Here is an 18,486-nt window from a genome sequence, read left to right on the forward strand (position 1 = left end):
AAAATCTACAACACCATCAATCGTATCTCCTACTACAACTGCAGGGCCAACCACAACCACAAAATCTACAACCCCATCAACGGTATCTCCTACTACAACTGCAGGGCCAACCACAACCACAAAATCTACAACCCCGTCAACGGTATCTCCTACTACAACTGCAGGGCCAACCACAACCACAAAATCTACAACCCCCTCAACGGTATCTCCCACTACAACTCCAGTGCCAACCACAACCACAAAATCTACAACCCTGTCAACGGTATCTCCTACTACAACTGCAGGGCCAACCACAACCACAAAATCTACAACCCCGTCAACGGTATCTCCTACTACAACTGCAGGGCCATCCACAACCACAATATCTAGACCCTCATCAACGGAATCTGCCACTACAACTGCAGGGCCAACCACAACCACAGCATCTACAACACCATCAACGGTATCTCCTACTACAACTGCAGGGCCAACCACAACCACAAAATCTACAACCCCATCAACGGTATCTCCTACTACAACTGCAGGGCCAACCACAACCACAAAATCTACAACCCCATCAACGGTATCTCCTACTACAACTGCAGGGCCAACCACAACCACAAAATCTACAACACCTTCAACGGAATCTCCTACTACAACTGCAGAGCCAACCACAACCACAAAATCTACAACCCCATCAACGGAATCTTCGACTACAACAAGTGCAGGGCCAACCACAACCACAAAATCTACAACCCCCTCAACGGTATCTCCTACTACAACTGCAGGGCCATCCACAACCACAATATCTACAACCTCATCAACTGTATCTCCTACTACAACTGCAGTGCCAACCACAACCACAAAATCTACAACCCCATCAACGGTATCTCCTACTACAACTGCAGGGCCAACCACAACCACAAAATCTACAACACCTTCAACGGAATCTCCTACTACAACTGCAGAGCCAACCACAACCACAAAATCTACAACCCCATCAACGGAATCTTCGACTACAACAAGTGCAGGGCCAACCACAACCACAAAATCTACAACCCCCTCAACGGTATCTCCTACTACAACTGCAGGGCCATCCAAAACCACAATATCTACAACCTCATCAACTGTATCTCCTACTACAACTGCAGTGCCAACCACAACCACAAAATCTACAACCCCATCAACGGTATCTCCCACTACAACTGCAGGGCCAACCACAACCACAAAATCTACAACCCCATCAACGGTATCTCCTACTACAACTGCAGGGCCAACCACAACCACAAAATCTACAACACCATCAACAGTATCTCCTACTACAACTGCAGGGCCATCCACAACCACAAAATCTACAACACCATCAACGGTATCTCCTACTACAACTGCAGGGCCAACCACAACCACAAAATCTACAACCCCGTCAACGGTATCTCCCACTACAACTGCAGGGCCAACCACAACCACAAAATCTACAACCCCATCAACGGTATCTCCTACTACAACTGCAGGGCCAACCACAACCACAAAATCTACAACCCCGTCAACGGTATCTCCTACTACAACTGCAGGGCCATCCACAACCACAATATCTAGACCCTCATCAACGGAATCTGCCACTACAACTGCAGGGCCAACCACAACCACAGCATCTACAACACCATCAACGGAATCTCCTACTACAACTGCAGGGCCAACCACAACCACAAAATCTACAACCCCCTCAACGGTATCTCCTACTACAACTGCAGGGCCATCCACAACCACAATATCTACAACCTCATCGACTGTATCTCCCACTACAACTGCAGTGCCAACCACAACCACAAAATCTACAACCCCATCAACGGTATCTCCTACTACAACTGCAGGGCCAACCACAACCACAAAATCTACAACACCATCAACGGTATCTCCTACTACAACTGCAGGGCCATCCACAACCACAAAATCTACAACACCATCAACGGTATCTCCTACTACAACTGCAGGGCCAACCACAACCACAAAATCTACAACCCCGTCAACGGTATCTCCCACTACAACTGCAGGGCCAACCACAACCACAAAATCTACAACCCCCTCAACGGTATCTCCCACTACAACTGCAGGGCCAACCACAACCACAAAATCTACAACCCCATCAACGGTATCTCCGACTACAACTCCAGTGCCAACCACAACCACAATATCTAAAACCTCATCAACGGAATCTCCTACTACAACTGCAGGGCCAACCACAACCACAAAATCTACAACCCCCTCAACGGTATCTCCCACTACAACTGCAGGGCCATCCACAACCACAATATCTACAACCTCATCGACTGGATCTCCGACGACAACTCCAGTGCCAACCACAACCACAAAATCTACAACCCTGTCAACGGTATCTCCTACTACAACTACAGGGCCAACCACAACCACAAAATCTACAACCCCTTCAACGGTATCTCCTACTACAACTGCAGGGCCATCCACAACCACAATATCTAGACCCTCATCAACGGAATCTGCCACTACAACTGCAGGGCCAACCACAACCACAGCATCTACAACACCATCAACGGAATCTCCTACTACAACTGCAGGGCCAACCACAACCACAAAATCTACAACCCCCTCATCGGTATCTCCTACTACAACTGCAGGGCCATCCACAACCACAATATCTACAACCTCATCGACTGTATCTCCTACTACAACTGCAGTGCCAACCACAACCACAAAATCTACAACCCCATCAACGGTATCTCCCACTACAACTGCAGGGCCAACCACAACCACAAAATCTACAACCCCATCAACGGTATCTCCTACTACAACTGCAGGGCCAACCACAACCACAAAATCTACAACACCATCAACGGTATCTCCTACTACAACTGCAGGGCCATCCACAACCACAAAATCTACAACACCATCAACGGTATCTCCTACTACAACTGCAGGGCCAACCACAACCACAAAATCTACAACCCCGTCAACGGTATCTCCCACTACAACTGCAGGGCCAACCACAACCACAAAATCTACAACCCCCTCAACGGTATCTCCCACTACAACTGCAGGGCCAACCACAACCACAAAATCTACAACCCCATCAACGGTATCTCCGACTACAACTCCAGTGCCAACCACAACCACAATATCTAAAACCTCATCAACGGAATCTCCTACTACAACTGCAGGGCCAACCACAACCACAAAATCTACAACCCCCTCAACGGTATCTCCCACTACAACTGCAGGGCCATCCACAACCACAATATCTACAACCTCATCAACGGTATCTCCGACTACAACTCCAGTGCCAACCACAACCACAATATCTACAACCTCATCAACGGAATCTCCTACTACAACTGCAGGGCCAACCACAACCACAAAATCTACAACCCCCTCAACGGTATCTCCTACTACAACTGCAGGGCCAACCACAACCACAAAATCTACAACCCCCTCAATGGTATCTCCTACTACAACTGCAGGGCCAACCACAACCACAATATCTACAACACCATCAACGGTATCTCCTACTACAACTGCAGGGCCAACCACAACCACAAAATCTACAACCCTGTCAACTGTATCTCCTACTACAACTGCAGGGCCAACCACAACCACAATATCTACAACCTCATCGACTGGATCTCCGACGACAACTCCAGTTCCAACCACAACCACAAAATCTACAACCCTGTCAACGGTATCTCCTACTACAACTGCAGGGCCAACCACAACCACAAAATCTACAACCCCGTCAACGGTATCTCCTACTACAACTGCAGGGCCATCCACAACCACAATATCTAGACCCTCATCAACGGAATCTGCCACTACAACTGCAGGGCCAACCACAACCACAGCATCTACAACACCATCAACGGAATCTCCTACTACAACTGCAGGGCCAACCACAACCACAAAATCTACAACCCTGTCAACTGTATCTCCTACTACAACTGCAGGGCCAACCACAACCACAATATCTACAACCTCATCGACTGGATCTCCGACGACAACTCCAGTTCCAACCACAACCACAAAATCTACAACCCTGTCAACGGTATCTCCTACTACAACTGCAGGGCCAACCACAACCACAAAATCTACAACCCCGTCAACGGTATCTCCTACTACAACGGCAGGGCCATCCACAACCACAATATCTAGACCCTCATCAACGGAATCTGCCACTACAACTGCAGGGCCAACCACAACCACAGCATCTACAACACCATCAACGGAATCTCCTACTACAACTGCAGGGCCAACCACAACCACAAAATCTACAACCCCATCAACGGTATCTCCCACTACAACTGCAGGGCCAACCACAACCACAAAATCTACAACCCCATCAACGGTATCTCCTACTACAACTGCAGGGCCAACCACAACCACAAAATCTACAACCCCATCAACGGAATCTTCGACTACAACTACAGGGCCAACCACAACCACAAAATCTACAACCCCATCAACGGAATCTTCGACTACAACTGCAGGGCCAACCACAACCACAAAATCTACAACCCCCTCAACGGTATCTCCTACTACAACTGCAAGGCCATCCACAACCACAATATCTACAACCTCATCGACTGGATCTCCGACGACAACTCCAGTGCCAACCACAACCACAAAATCTACAACCCCGTCAACGGTATCTCCTACTACAACTGCAGGGCCAACCACAACCACAAAATCTACAACCCCATCAACGGTATCTCCGACTACAACTCCAGTGCCAACCACAACCACAATATCTACAACCTCATCAACGGAATCTCCTACTACAACTGCAGGGCCAACCACAACCACAAAATCTACAACCCCCTCAACGGTATCTCCTACTACAACTGCAGGGCCATCCACAACCACAATATCTACAACCTCATTGACTGGATCTCCGACGACAACTCCAGTGCCAACCACAACCACAAAATCTACAACCCTGTCAACTGTATCTCCTACTACAACTGCAGGGCCAACCACAACCACAAAATCTACAACACCATCAATCGTATCTCCTACTACAACTGCAGGGCCAACCACAACCACAAAATCTACAACCCCATCAACGGTATCTCCTACTACAACTGCAGGGCCAACCACAACCACAAAATCTACAACCCCGTCAACGGTATCTCCTACTACAACTGCAGGGCCAACCACAACCACAAAATCTACAACCCCCTCAACGGTATCTCCCACTACAACTCCAGTGCCAACCACAACCACAAAATCTACAACCCTGTCAACGGTATCTCCTACTACAACTGCAGGGCCAACCACAACCACAAAATCTACAACCCCGTCAACGGTATCTCCTACTACAACTGCAGGGCCATCCACAACCACAATATCTAGACCCTCATCAACGGAATCTGCCACTACAACTGCAGGGCCAACCACAACCACAGCATCTACAACACCATCAACGGTATCTCCTACTACAACTGCAGGGCCACCCACAACCACAAAATCTACAACCCCATCAACGGTATCTGCTACTACAACTGCAGGGCCAACCACAACCACAAAATCTACAACCCCATCAACGGTATCTCCTACTACAACTGCAGGGCCATCCACAACCACAAAATCTACAACCCCATCAACGGTATCTGCTACTACAACTGCAGGGCCAACCACAACCACAAAATCTACAACCCCCTCAACGGTATCTCCTACTACAACTGCAGGGCCATCCACAACCACAATATCTACAACCTCATTGACTGGATCTCCGACGACAACTCCAGTGCCAACCACAACCACAAAATCTACAACCCTGTCAACTGTATCTCCTACTACAACTGCAGGGCCAACCACAACCACAAAATCTACAACACCATCAATCGTATCTCCTACTACAACTGCAGGGCCAACCACAACCACAAAATCTACAACCCCATCAACGGTATCTCCTACTACAACTGCAGGGCCAACCACAACCACAAAATCTACAACCCCGTCAACGGTATCTCCTACTACAACTGCAGGGCCAACCACAACCACAAAATCTACAACCCCCTCAACGGTATCTCCCACTACAACTCCAGTGCCAACCACAACCACAAAATCTACAACCCTGTCAACGGTATCTCCTACTACAACTGCAGGGCCAACCACAACCACAAAATCTACAACCCCGTCAACGGTATCTCCTACTACAACTGCAGGGCCATCCACAACCACAATATCTAGACCCTCATCAACGGAATCTGCCACTACAACTGCAGGGCCAACCACAACCACAGCATCTACAACACCATCAACGGTATCTCCTACTACAACTGCAGGGCCACCCACAACCACAAAATCTACAACCCCATCAACGGTATCTGCTACTACAACTGCAGGGCCAACCACAACCACAAAATCTACAACCCCATCAACGGTATCTCCTACTACAACTGCAGGGCCAACCACAACCACAAAATCTACAACACCTTCAACGGAATCTCCTACTACAACTGCAGGGCCAACCACAACCACAAAATCTACAACCCCATCAACGGAATCTTCGACTACAACAAGTGCAGGGCCAACCACAACCACAAAATCTACAACCCCCTCAACGGTATCTCCTACTACAACTGCAGGGCCATCCACAACCACAATATCTACAACCTCATCGACTGTATCTCCTACTACAACTGCAGTGCCAACCACAACCACAAAATCTACAACCCCCTCAACGGTATCTCCTACTACAACTGCAGGGCCATCCACAACCACAATATCTACAACCTCATCGACTGGATCTCCGACGACAACTCCAGTGCCAACCACAACCACAAAATCTACAACCCTGTCAACGGTATCTCCTACTACAACTACAGGGCCAACCACAACCACAAAATCTACAACCCCTTCAACGGTATCTCCTACTACAACTGCAGGGCCATCCACAACCACAATATCTAGACCCTCATCAACGGAATCTGCCACTACAACTGCAGGGCCAACCACAACCACAGCATCTACAACACCATCAACGGAATCTCCTACTACAACTGCAGGGCCAACCACAACCACAAAATCTACAACCCCCTCAACGGTATCTCCTACTACAACTGCAGGGCCATCCACAACCACAATATCTACAACCTCATCGACTGTATCTCCTACTACAACTGCAGTGCCAACCACAACCACAAAATCTACAACCCCATCAACGGTATCTCCCACTACAACTGCAGGGCCAACCACAACCACAAAATCTACAACCCCATCAACGGTATCTCCTACTACAACTGCAGGGCCAACCACAACCACAAAATCTACAACACCATCAACGGTATCTCCTACTACAACTGCAGGGCCATCCACAACCACAAAATCTACAACCCCGTCAACGGAATCTCCTACTACAACTGCAGGGCCAACCACAACCACAAAATCTACAACCCCATCAACGGAATCTTCGACTACAACAAGTGCAGGGCCAACCACAACCACAAAATCTACAACCCCCTCAACGGTATCTCCTACTACAACTGCAGGGCCATCCACAACCACAATATCTACAACCTCATCGACTGTATCTCCTACTACAACTGCAGTGCCAACCACAACCACAAAATCTACAACCCCCTCAACGGTATCTCCTACTACAACTGCAGGGCCATCCACAACCACAATATCTACAACCTCATCGACTGGATCTCCGACGACAACTCCAGTGCCAACCACAACCACAAAATCTACAACCCTGTCAACGGTATCTCCTACTACAACTACAGGGCCAACCACAACCACAAAATCTACAACCCCTTCAACGGTATCTCCTACTACAACTGCAGGGCCATCCACAACCACAATATCTAGACCCTCATCAACGGAATCTGCCACTACAACTGCAGGGCCAACCACAACCACAGCATCTACAACACCATCAACGGAATCTCCTACTACAACTACAGGGCCAACCACAACCACAAAATCTACAACCCCCTCAACGGTATCTCCTACTACAACTGCAGGGCCATCCACAACCACAATATCTACAACCTCATCGACTGTATCTCCTACTACAACTGCAGTGCCAACCACAACCACAAAATCTACAACCCCATCAACGGTATCTCCCACTACAACTGCAGGGCCAACCACAACCACAAAATCTACAACCCCATCAACGGTATCTCCTACTACAACTGCAGGGCCAACCACAACCACAAAATCTACAACACCATCAACGGTATCTCCTACTACAACTGCAGGGCCATCCACAACCACAATATCTACAACCTCATCGACTGTATCTCCTACTACAACTGCAGTGCCAACCACAACCACAATATCTACAACCTCATCGACTGTATCTCCTACTACAACTGCAGTGCCAACCACAACCACAAAATCTACAACCCCCTCAACGGTATCTCCCACTACAACTCCAGTGCCAACCACAACCACAAAATCTACAACCCTGTCAACGGTATCTCCTACTACAACTGCAGGGCCAACCACAACCACAAAATCTACAACCCCATCAACGGTATCTCCTACTACAACTGCAGGGCCATCCACAACCACAATATCTAGACCCTCATCAACGGAATCTGCCACTACAACTGCAGGGCCAACCACAACCACAGCATCTACAACACCATCAACGGTATCTCCTACTACAACTGCAGGGCCAACCACAACCACAAAATCTACAACCCCATCAACGGTATCTCCTACTACAACTGCAGGGCCAACCACAACCACAAAATCTACAACCCCATCAACGGAATCTCCTACTACAACTGCAGGGCCAACCACAACCACAAAATCTACAACACCTTCAACGGAATCTCCTACTACAACTGCAGGGCCAACCACAACCACAAAATCTACAACCCCATCAACGGAATCTTCGACTACAACAAGTGCAGGGCCAACCACAACCACAAAATCTACAACCCCCTCAACGGTATCTCCTACTACAACTGCAGGGCCATCCACAACCACAATATCTACAACCTCATCGACTGTATCTCCTACTACAACTGCAGTGCCAACCACAACCACAAAATCTACAACCCCATCAACGGTATCTCCCACTACAACTGCAGGGCCAACCACAACCACAAAATCTACAACCCCATCAACGGTATCTCCTACTACAACTGCAGGGCCAACCACAACCACAAAATCTACAACACCATCAACGGTATCTCCTACTACAACTGCAGGGCCATCCACAACCACAAAATCTACAACCCCATCAACGGTATCTCCTACTACAACTGCAGGGCCAACCACAACCACAAAATCTACAACCCCATCAACGGTATCTCCTACTACAACTGCAGGGCCAACCACAACCACAAAATCTACAACCCCATCAACGGTATCTCCGACTACAACTCCAGTGCCAACCACAACCACAATATCTACAACCTCATCAACGGAATCTCCTACTACAACTGCAGGGCCAACCACAACCACAAAATCTACAACCCCCTCAACGGTATCTCCTACTACAACTGCAGGGCCATCCACAACCACAATATCTACAACCTCATTGACTGGATCTCCGACGACAACTCCAGTGCCAACCACAACCACAAAATCTACAACCCTGTCAACTGTATCTCCTACTACAACTGCAGGGCCAACCACAACCACAAAATCTACAACACCATCAATCGTATCTCCTACTACAACTGCAGGGCCAACCACAACCACAAAATCTACAACCCCATCAACGGTATCTCCTACTACAACTGCAGGGCCAACCACAACCACAAAATCTACAACCCCGTCAACGGTATCTCCTACTACAACTGCAGGGCCAACCACAACCACAAAATCTACAACCCCCTCAACGGTATCTCCCACTACAACTCCAGTGCCAACCACAACCACAAAATCTACAACCCTGTCAACGGTATCTCCTACTACAACTGCAGGGCCAACCACAACCACAAAATCTACAACCCCGTCAACGGTATCTCCTACTACAACTGCAGGGCCATCCACAACCACAATATCTAGACCCTCATCAACGGAATCTGCCACTACAACTGCAGGGCCAACCACAACCACAGCATCTACAACACCATCAACGGTATCTCCTACTACAACTGCAGGGCCACCCACAACCACAAAATCTACAACCCCATCAACGGTATCTCCTACTACAACTGCAGGGCCAACCACAACCACAAAATCTACAACCCCATCAACGGTATCTCCTACTACAACTGCAGGGCCAACCACAACCACAAAATCTACAACACTTTCAACGGAATCTCCTACTACAACTGCAGGGCCAACCACAACCACAAAATCTACAACCCCATCAACGGAATCTTCGACTACAACAAGTGCAGGGCCAACCACAACCACAAAATCTACAACCCCCTCAACGGTATCTCCTACTACAACTGCAGGGCCATCCACAACCACAATATCTACAACCTCATCGACTGTATCTCCTACTACAACTGCAGTGCCAACCACAACCACAAAATCTACAACCCCCTCAACGGTATCTCCTACTACAACTGCAGGGCCATCCACAACCACAATATCTACAACCTCATCGACTGGATCTCCGACGACAACTCCAGTGCCAACCACAACCACAAAATCTACAACCCTGTCAACGGTATCTCCTACTACAACTACAGGGCCAACCACAACCACAAAATCTACAACCCCTTCAACGGTATCTCCTACTACAACTGCAGGGCCATCCACAACCACAATATCTAGACCCTCATCAACGGAATCTGCCACTACAACTGCAGGGCCAACCACAACCACAGCATCTACAACACCATCAACGGAATCTCCTACTACAACTGCAGGGCCAACCACAACCACAAAATCTACAACCCCCTCAACGGTATCTCCTACTACAACTGCAGGGCCATCCACAACCACAATATCTACAACCTCATCGACTGTATCTCCTACTACAACTGCAGTGCCAACCACAACCACAAAATCTACAACCCCATCAACGGTATCTCCCACTACAACTGCAGGGCCAACCACAACCACAAAATCTACAACCCCATCAACGGTATCTCCTACTACAACTGCAGGGCCAACCACAACCACAAAATCTACAACACCATCAACGGTATCTCCTACTACAACTGCAGGGCCATCCACAACCACAAAATCTACAACCTCATCAACGGAATCTCCTACTACAACTGCAGGGCCAACCACAACCACAAAATCTACAACCCCATCAACGGTATCTCCTACTACAACTGCAGGGCCAACCACAACCACAAAATCTACAACCCCATCAACGGAATCTTCGACTACAACTACAGGGCCAACCACAACCACAAAATCTACAACCTCATCAACGGAATCTTCGACTACAACTGCAGGGCCAACCACAACCACAAAATCTACAACCCCCTCAACGGTATCTCCTACTACAACTGCAGGGCCATCCACAACCACAATATCTACAACCTCATCGACTGGATCTCCGACGACAACTCCAGTGCCAACCACAACCACAAAATCTACAACCCTGTCAACGGTATCTCCTACTACAACTGCAGGGCCAACCACAACCACAAAATCTACAACCCCATCAACGGTATCTCCGACTACAACTCCAGTGCCAACCACAACCACAATATCTACAACCTCATCAACGGAATCTCCTACTACAACTGCAGGGCCAACCACAACCACAAAATCTACAACCCCCTCAACGGTATCTCCTACTACAACTGCAGGGCCATCCACAACCACAATATCTACAACCTCATCGACTGGATCTCCGACGACAACTCCAGTGCCAACCACAACCACAAAATCTACAACCCTGTCAACGGTATCTCCTACTACAACTGCAGGGCCAACCACAACCACAAAATCTACAACACCATCAATCGTATCTCCTACTACAACTGCAGGGCCAACCACAACCACAAAATCTACAACCCCATCAACGGTATCTCCTACTACAACTGCAGGGCCAACCACAACCACAAAATCTACAACCCCGTCAACGGTATCTCCTACTACAACTGCAGGGCCAACCACAACCACAAAATCTACAACCCCCTCAACGGTATCTCCCACTACAACTGCAGTGCCAACCACAACCACAAAATCTACAACCCTGTCAACGGTATCTCCTACTACAACTGCAGGGCCAACCACAACCACAAAATCTACAACCCCGTCAACGGTATCTCCTACTACAACTGCAGGGCCATCCACAACCACAATATCTAGACCCTCATCAACGGAATCTGCCACTACAACTGCAGGGCCAACCACAACCACAGCATCTACAACACCATCAACGGAATCTCCTACTGCAACTGCAGGGCCAACCACAACCACAAAATCTACAACCCCATCAACGGTATCTCCTACTACAACTGCAGGGCCAACCACAACCACAAAATCTACAACCCCATCAACGGTATCTCCTACTACAACTGCAGGGCCAACCACAACCACAAAATCTACAACCCCATCAACTGTATCTCCGACTACAACTCCAGTGCCAACCACAACCACAAAATCTACAACCTCATCGACTGTATCTCCTACTACAACTGCAGTGCCAACCACAACCACAAAATCTACAACCCCATCAACGGAATCTCCCACTACAACTGCAGGGCCAACCACAACCACAAAATCTACAACACCATCAACGGTATCTCCTACTACAACTGCAGGGCCAACCACAACCACAAAATCTACAACCCCATCAACGGTATCTTCGACTACAACTGCAGGGCCAACCACAACCACAATATCTACAACACCATCAACGGTATCTCCCACTACAACTGCAGGGCCATCCACAACCACAATATCTACAACCTCATCAACGGTATCTCCGACTACAACTCCAGTGCCAACCATAACCACAATATCCACAAGCCTGTCAACGGAATCTTCGACTACAACTGCAGGGCCAACCACAACCACAAAATCTACAACCTCATCAACGGTATCTCCTACTACAACTGCAGGGCCAACCACAACCACAATATCTACAAGCCTGTCAACGGAATCTTCGAGTACAACTGTAGGGCCAACCACAACCACAAAATCTACAACACCATCAACGGTATCTTCTACTACAACTGCAGGGCCAACCACAACCACAAAATCTACAACCTCATCAACGGAATCTCCGACTACAACTGCAGGGCCAACCACAACCACAATTTCTACAGCCCTGTCAACGGAATCTCCGACTACAACTGCAGGGCCAACCACAACCACAAAATCTACAACCCAACCAACCACTACATCTGCAGAGCCACCCACAACCACAAAAGCTACAACACTACCAACTGAAACTCCAAGCACAACTGAAAGTCCAACAACTGTTTCCACAACTTTAACAACATTTGAATCACCTGTAACTGGTCCACCAGTGCATCCATCAACTGATTCTGTTGTCAGCCACTTTCCAACAACAACCACTACACAATGCTTCTGTGTAGTTAATGGCAGGCATTATTTGCCAGGTAAGAAAAGATATATGGCTATTATGTCTTTGACAGTGACAAGCTAAATGAGATGCCAGTTTTGTTAAGGTATCGCACTGTTTGATTTACTCTTCTTTTTTCCTACCTTCAGGGGAGGTAATATTTGACAAGGAACACATTGGATCAGGTCTATGTCTCACAATGATATGTTCTGATATTTGTCAGCTTAACAATAAGACAGAAATTTGTCCTACCCCGCCTTCACCCACACCTTTTGTACCTATTTGCCCTGAATGGAATGTAACGGTAAGTGTCTTTATTTATCGAAAACATTAACAATATAAATTGCATGTTATTTCTTTATGCTATTTCTTACAGATATTTAATAACCTTGTCCATTTGCACATGAAAAGGAAACAAGCTTTCTTGCATTTGTTGCAAAATACTTCAAAATATGATTGATTTTTCTAATTTTTTTTCTCTTTATGCCAGCAAAATGAGACCTTCTTCTTGTGCAACTGCACCATGGCCAAATGTATTGAGAATAATACAGTTGAAATCATACCATATGAATGTCCACCCATTGAGAACATCACTTGTGCTAATGGGAAGAAACCAGTTCTTGTATATGATGAGTACCACTGCTGCTATTATTCCGCTTGTGACTGTAAGTTATTCTGTGGTTAAAAGGATGACATACTTATTGACTCACATGTTTCTGTTAAGCAAATTTTAGAATGTTCACAGTTTTTGGTTCTTTTCAGGTGTATGTGAAGGCTGGGGAGATCCTCATTACATCACATTTGATGGATTGTACTACAGTTATCAGGGAAACTGTACTTATGTCTTGATGGAAGAGATTTCATCAGTACATGACTTGAAGATTTATATTGACAATGTATTTTGCAATCCTACTGAGGATGTTTCTTGTTCACGATTGATAACTATATCATACAGATCACTAGTTATCACATTCAAGAATCATAACCCTATTGGACAAGCACTTTTAGAGGTATTTATGGTCATATGAAAGCTTTATTGCACATTCTTAAAAACTCACTAGACTAACTTTAAGTCAATTTTTTCTGTCAATGTGGATGAAATAGCAATGATGGATCTTACTGTGTCATAGTAAAGGACATTGTTTCTTGTCATATAGTGTTTTTACTTTTTTCCTGCAGGCACTCAAAGATGGAGTCCATTTGAATCTACCTTATTCACAAGGTGATGTTAAGGTCTTAAATTCTGGCAATAACTTGATTTTTGAGATCCCTCATCTTGAAGTGGTCATTACATTTGGAATAACTGGCTTTAGTGTCACCCTTCCTTTTCAACACTTTGGCAGAAACACACGGGGCCATTGTGGTAAGAACATCTCTCTCTCTCTCTCCAGTGGCCATATTGGTAAATTGTTTATTTGAGGTTTGACTGTAATATTAATTGTTTTGTGACTCTTCCATCAGGAACATGCAATAACAACCAGAGTGATGACTGCATGTTGCCTGACGGCAAACTGGTGGAAAGTTGTGCCATAATGGCTGACTATTGGCCTGCAAAAAACATTGAACAACCCAACTGCCAGATACCTCCTGTCAGCAGTATACCTGAACGTCTATCCTTAGTTCCATGCAAACCAGACTCCATGTGTGATTTGCTTAAGAGCAGGTAGACATTATCTAATCCAATGTAGTAGTTCACATTCATCCCCATAACTTTGACATGCTGCAGTTAAAACACAATTACTTTTTTGTTTGTTTGTTTGTTTTTGCTTGGTTTTGCTTCACAGTGTCTTTGCAGAGTGCCATTCCTTTGTCTCTCCTGACAAATTCTACCAAGGTTGTGTTTTCGATAGCTGCCATGTGTCCAACCCAGCAGTGGAGTGCACAAGTTTGCAGAGTTATGCTGCTGCCTGTGCTCAGGCAGGAGTTTGTCTTCACTGGAGGAACCACACCACACTGTGTGGTAAGCACCCCCTCATTGTTTTACTGTAAATGCTGGGATCAATGGAATCAGGAGGGGGGACTCATTTATTTGACTTTGTTGCATCTAGCACACATGCACAGGTTAATGAAGATTTTATTACAGTATATACAGTAGGTAGGCAGTATGTATTTTTAAAAGAACTATTCTTCACTAACAGCAAGCAGCTGCCCATCAAACAAAGTTTACAAGCCATGTGGTCCTGCAGAACAGCCAACTTGTGAAAACAAGTAAGTGTCAACAAAAATTAAGCATATTCATTTTCCAGTTCACTGTGCACATTAACATTTCCTTGATCATAATGGATTGTGGCAATCAACATTTACTGTTAACAATATAGAGGTAGTATGCAGACAAGAATGCAGTGTATTAAATAAACTGTGAGATCTGAGAGAAATAACACAAACTAACTGTTTCTTGATAATTCAATATTATAGTCTGAATGAACCATTCACGAAGTTCACTACTGAGGGCTGCTTTTGTCCCGATGGAATGAAACTCTTCAGCAAAGATTCTGCCATCTGTGTTGATAAGTGTGGTAAGTGCGGTGTATCTCTTCAAGTCATCATTGATCTGAATATGTCGTATCAATCATGAAGGCCTAGACGATTGCTCATTTTCCAACAGGATGTCTTGATCCTGAGGGCATTCCTCGTGAGGTGAGCTAAGTCTCTTATTCATATTCAGTTAAAATCATAACCTGTGTTGGCTTGCAAGAGACAATTAAGTCACTACTGTGGTTTATTCTTTCAGTTTAATGAGCGTTTTGAGTACAAATGCCAAAACTGCATCTGTGAGGAGTCTACCAAGACTGTGACATGCAAACCTAAGGAGTGTCCGGCATCACCCCTAACAAACTGCGCTGGTCCAGGGTTTGTGCTTGTCAAAGAAACTAATCCATCGGATATCTGCTGCCCTGCCGTAGTTTGCAGTAAGACATGTAGCATCAATGCACATTTGTCTTCTGGAGTTTTCATAATGCTATACATTGATTAACATTCTTGAGGATGCCTCTTAACTACCTACTGTCACTGTTTTATCAAAGAATGTGACAGCAGCACTTGCCCAGTCAACAACATGTATTGTCCAGTCGGATATATGCCATTTGTCAGTGTTCCTGAGGGAAGATGCTGTCCAGAGCAGCTGTGTGGTGAGCTCATTAATTCTCAGTTTGAATATATATATAAAACCTCAAATCATGACTGCAGAGACACTTTTATGTAATTTCCATTGTCTTACTGTTTGATAGAACCTAAAAGAGTTTGTGTCCATGACGACATTGAATACAAGGTAAAAAAAAAAAATGGAAACATGAAGATCATATGTAACATAATTTGTTAATATGTCACTTTTATCATTTAGTGGTTACTGCTGCACTTTTACAGTTCAATATGGCTAAAACCATAAGTATGAATACATTTCTTGTTTATTTTCTAGCCTGGTTCTTCAGTTCCTGCAAATGATTGTCAGGATTGTACCTGCACAAATGAGGTCAATCCCGATTCTGGTTTATTCAAGATGTCCTGTGAGTTTCGTCATTGTAACCAAATCTGTGACATGGTAAGAGAATTGAACACACCGTACATACAATGCAACTTGTTTTCCTCAGAATATGTTTCGTGGGAGGGTGAACTTGTAAAACTGCACTTGGCAACTTAACTCCCCCGTTCCTCTCAGGGCTATGAATATGTGAAAACTGATTCAGATGAATGCTGCGGGAAGTGTGTGCAGGCACACTGTGTCCTCAATGTTACTGGTACCGAGCAGATCTTGATGGTAAGTTGGATCAACTCTGTTGGCTGTGACTCCACATTCATGTTTCATAGCCTTAAGTTCCTCAGTATTTTGATATCTGTGTGTGTGTGTGTGTGTGTGTGTGTGTGTGTGTGTGTGTGTGTGTGTGTCTGCACATCCGTCTCACTGCTTTCCAGCATGGAAACACCTGGTCACCACCTGAGAACAAGTGTGAGCGTTACACTTGTGTTAAGAGTGGTGGGACTTTAACAGTGATCAGTTCACAGGTCATCTGCCCACCATTCAAGCAGAGCAACTGCCAGCCTGTAAGTAGCACTTTCAACGAATCAGAGTTAACTGTGTCTGTAAGAAATTAAAACATAAAAGTTTGTTGATGTTGTGTATTTTCCTCCTTAGGACACAATTCAGACTGCAGCAAATGGCTGTTGTAACATTTGTGAGTATGACATTTTGTTTTCTCTTAGGTAGAAGGTACTTAAACGAAAAGCTAATTGTGTTTCTCTTTTGAAAAGGTGTGGAGAAGGACAAGGCCTGCACGTTAAAATCCATGAAAACCCAGGTTATGCACAGGGGCTGTGAGTCTTACGAGGTGGTAGATATGCCATATTGTGAAGGATCCTGCAGCACTTTCACCAAGTGAGGATGGTGTTATTAGTATTTCTCTTTCTTCTGGAAGGTCAAAACCTATTGAAATTTGGAAATTTTAAAATGTATCGGCATAGTTTGTGCAGATTTTGAGTGTAGTAATCAACCCTTCCCCCGCTTCCTTCAGGTACTCTACAGCAGCAGCTGCTATGGAGCATTCTTGCTCCTGCTGTAAGGAGTCACGCTCCAGCAATCGCACTGTTGACTTGCACTGCTTGAATGGAGACGTGGTTCCATACACATACATCCATGTGGAGGAGTGTAGCTGTGGCCACACAGACTGCACCAGAGCTGCTGGACAACCTGCTCGCAGGAGGCGAAGCTTCACACTGTTGTGATAAAAAATATTAATGGATGTAAAAGTTTCTCCCCATATTGTCTTAACAATCATTACATCTCTCACAAAGTACTTCACATTGTAGAGAGTATTTATCAATTCAAATTAAAACATGCAACTCTGTTTATGTCTCATCTCTTTCATTGTCTTGTTTGTGCTAATCCGCCATTAATTGTTGGCATACTGTTTTAATTTGTAATAATAAATAATCAATTAAAAGGACTTTTGAATCATATTTCACTGACCTAAGGCTTGCATATTCATCTTGGGCTTCCTCTGCTTGGCCTGGCAGAAATTAGGCCAAAATAATGATGTTTAAACAGAGCACTCAGTAATGTATGG

The 18,486-nt window shown here is 45.8% G+C and overlaps 2 protein-coding genes across 2 annotated transcripts in view; both read left to right on the top strand.

The window, feature by feature from the left end:
* muc2.1 (mucin 2.1) overlaps positions 1-13,293 on the top strand; it is a 28,835-nt gene extending 15,542 nt beyond the window's left edge. Inside the window, exons 32-39 of the mRNA XM_076732439.1 lie at positions 209-400; positions 2,690-2,737; positions 3,236-3,307; positions 4,574-4,660; positions 6,728-6,790; positions 7,043-7,102; positions 8,042-8,157; positions 13,143-13,293. Of these exons, the coding sequence (XP_076588554.1) occupies positions 209-400; positions 2,690-2,737; positions 3,236-3,307; positions 4,574-4,660; positions 6,728-6,790; positions 7,043-7,102; positions 8,042-8,157; positions 13,143-13,293 (789 nt within the window). The remainder of the gene's footprint in view (positions 1-208; positions 401-2,689; positions 2,738-3,235; positions 3,308-4,573; positions 4,661-6,727; positions 6,791-7,042; positions 7,103-8,041; positions 8,158-13,142) is intronic.
* Positions 13,294-13,613: 320 nt separating this feature from the next.
* Positions 13,614-18,145, top strand: LOC143321932 (intestinal mucin-like protein). Its single transcript, XM_076732685.1, has 18 exons — positions 13,614-13,733; positions 13,920-14,094; positions 14,192-14,439; positions 14,609-14,792; positions 14,891-15,092; positions 15,214-15,389; positions 15,568-15,637; positions 15,845-15,945; positions 16,035-16,066; positions 16,161-16,338; positions 16,453-16,557; positions 16,657-16,697; positions 16,845-16,967; positions 17,085-17,183; positions 17,339-17,467; positions 17,559-17,598; positions 17,675-17,798; positions 17,935-18,145. Exons 1-18 carry the CDS (start codon positions 13,629-13,631, stop codon positions 18,143-18,145), a joined length of 2,343 nt encoding a protein of 780 aa, XP_076588800.1. The 5' UTR covers positions 13,614-13,628.
* The last annotated feature ends 341 nt before the right edge of the window (positions 18,146-18,486 follow it).

This window comes from Chaetodon auriga, chromosome 6 (genome assembly GCF_051107435.1).
Source record: "Chaetodon auriga isolate fChaAug3 chromosome 6, fChaAug3.hap1, whole genome shotgun sequence".
Taxonomy (NCBI): Eukaryota; Metazoa; Chordata; class Actinopteri; order Chaetodontiformes; family Chaetodontidae; genus Chaetodon; species Chaetodon auriga.

What these genes read in the sequence shown, in the direction of transcription:
- LOC143321932 (XM_076732685.1), top strand. Translation starts at nt 13,629, where the DNA reads ATGATATGTTCTGATATTTGTCAGCTTAACAATAAGACAGAAATTTGT. An exon ending in CTGTCCAGAGCAGCTGTGTG is followed by an intron (nt 16,558 to 16,656) that starts GTGAGCTCATTA and finishes ACTGTTTGATAG; the next exon opens with AACCTAAAAGAGTTTGTGTC. An exon ending in TCCTGCAGCACTTTCACCAA is followed by an intron (nt 17,799 to 17,934) that starts GTGAGGATGGTG and finishes CGCTTCCTTCAG; the next exon opens with GTACTCTACAGCAGCAGCTG.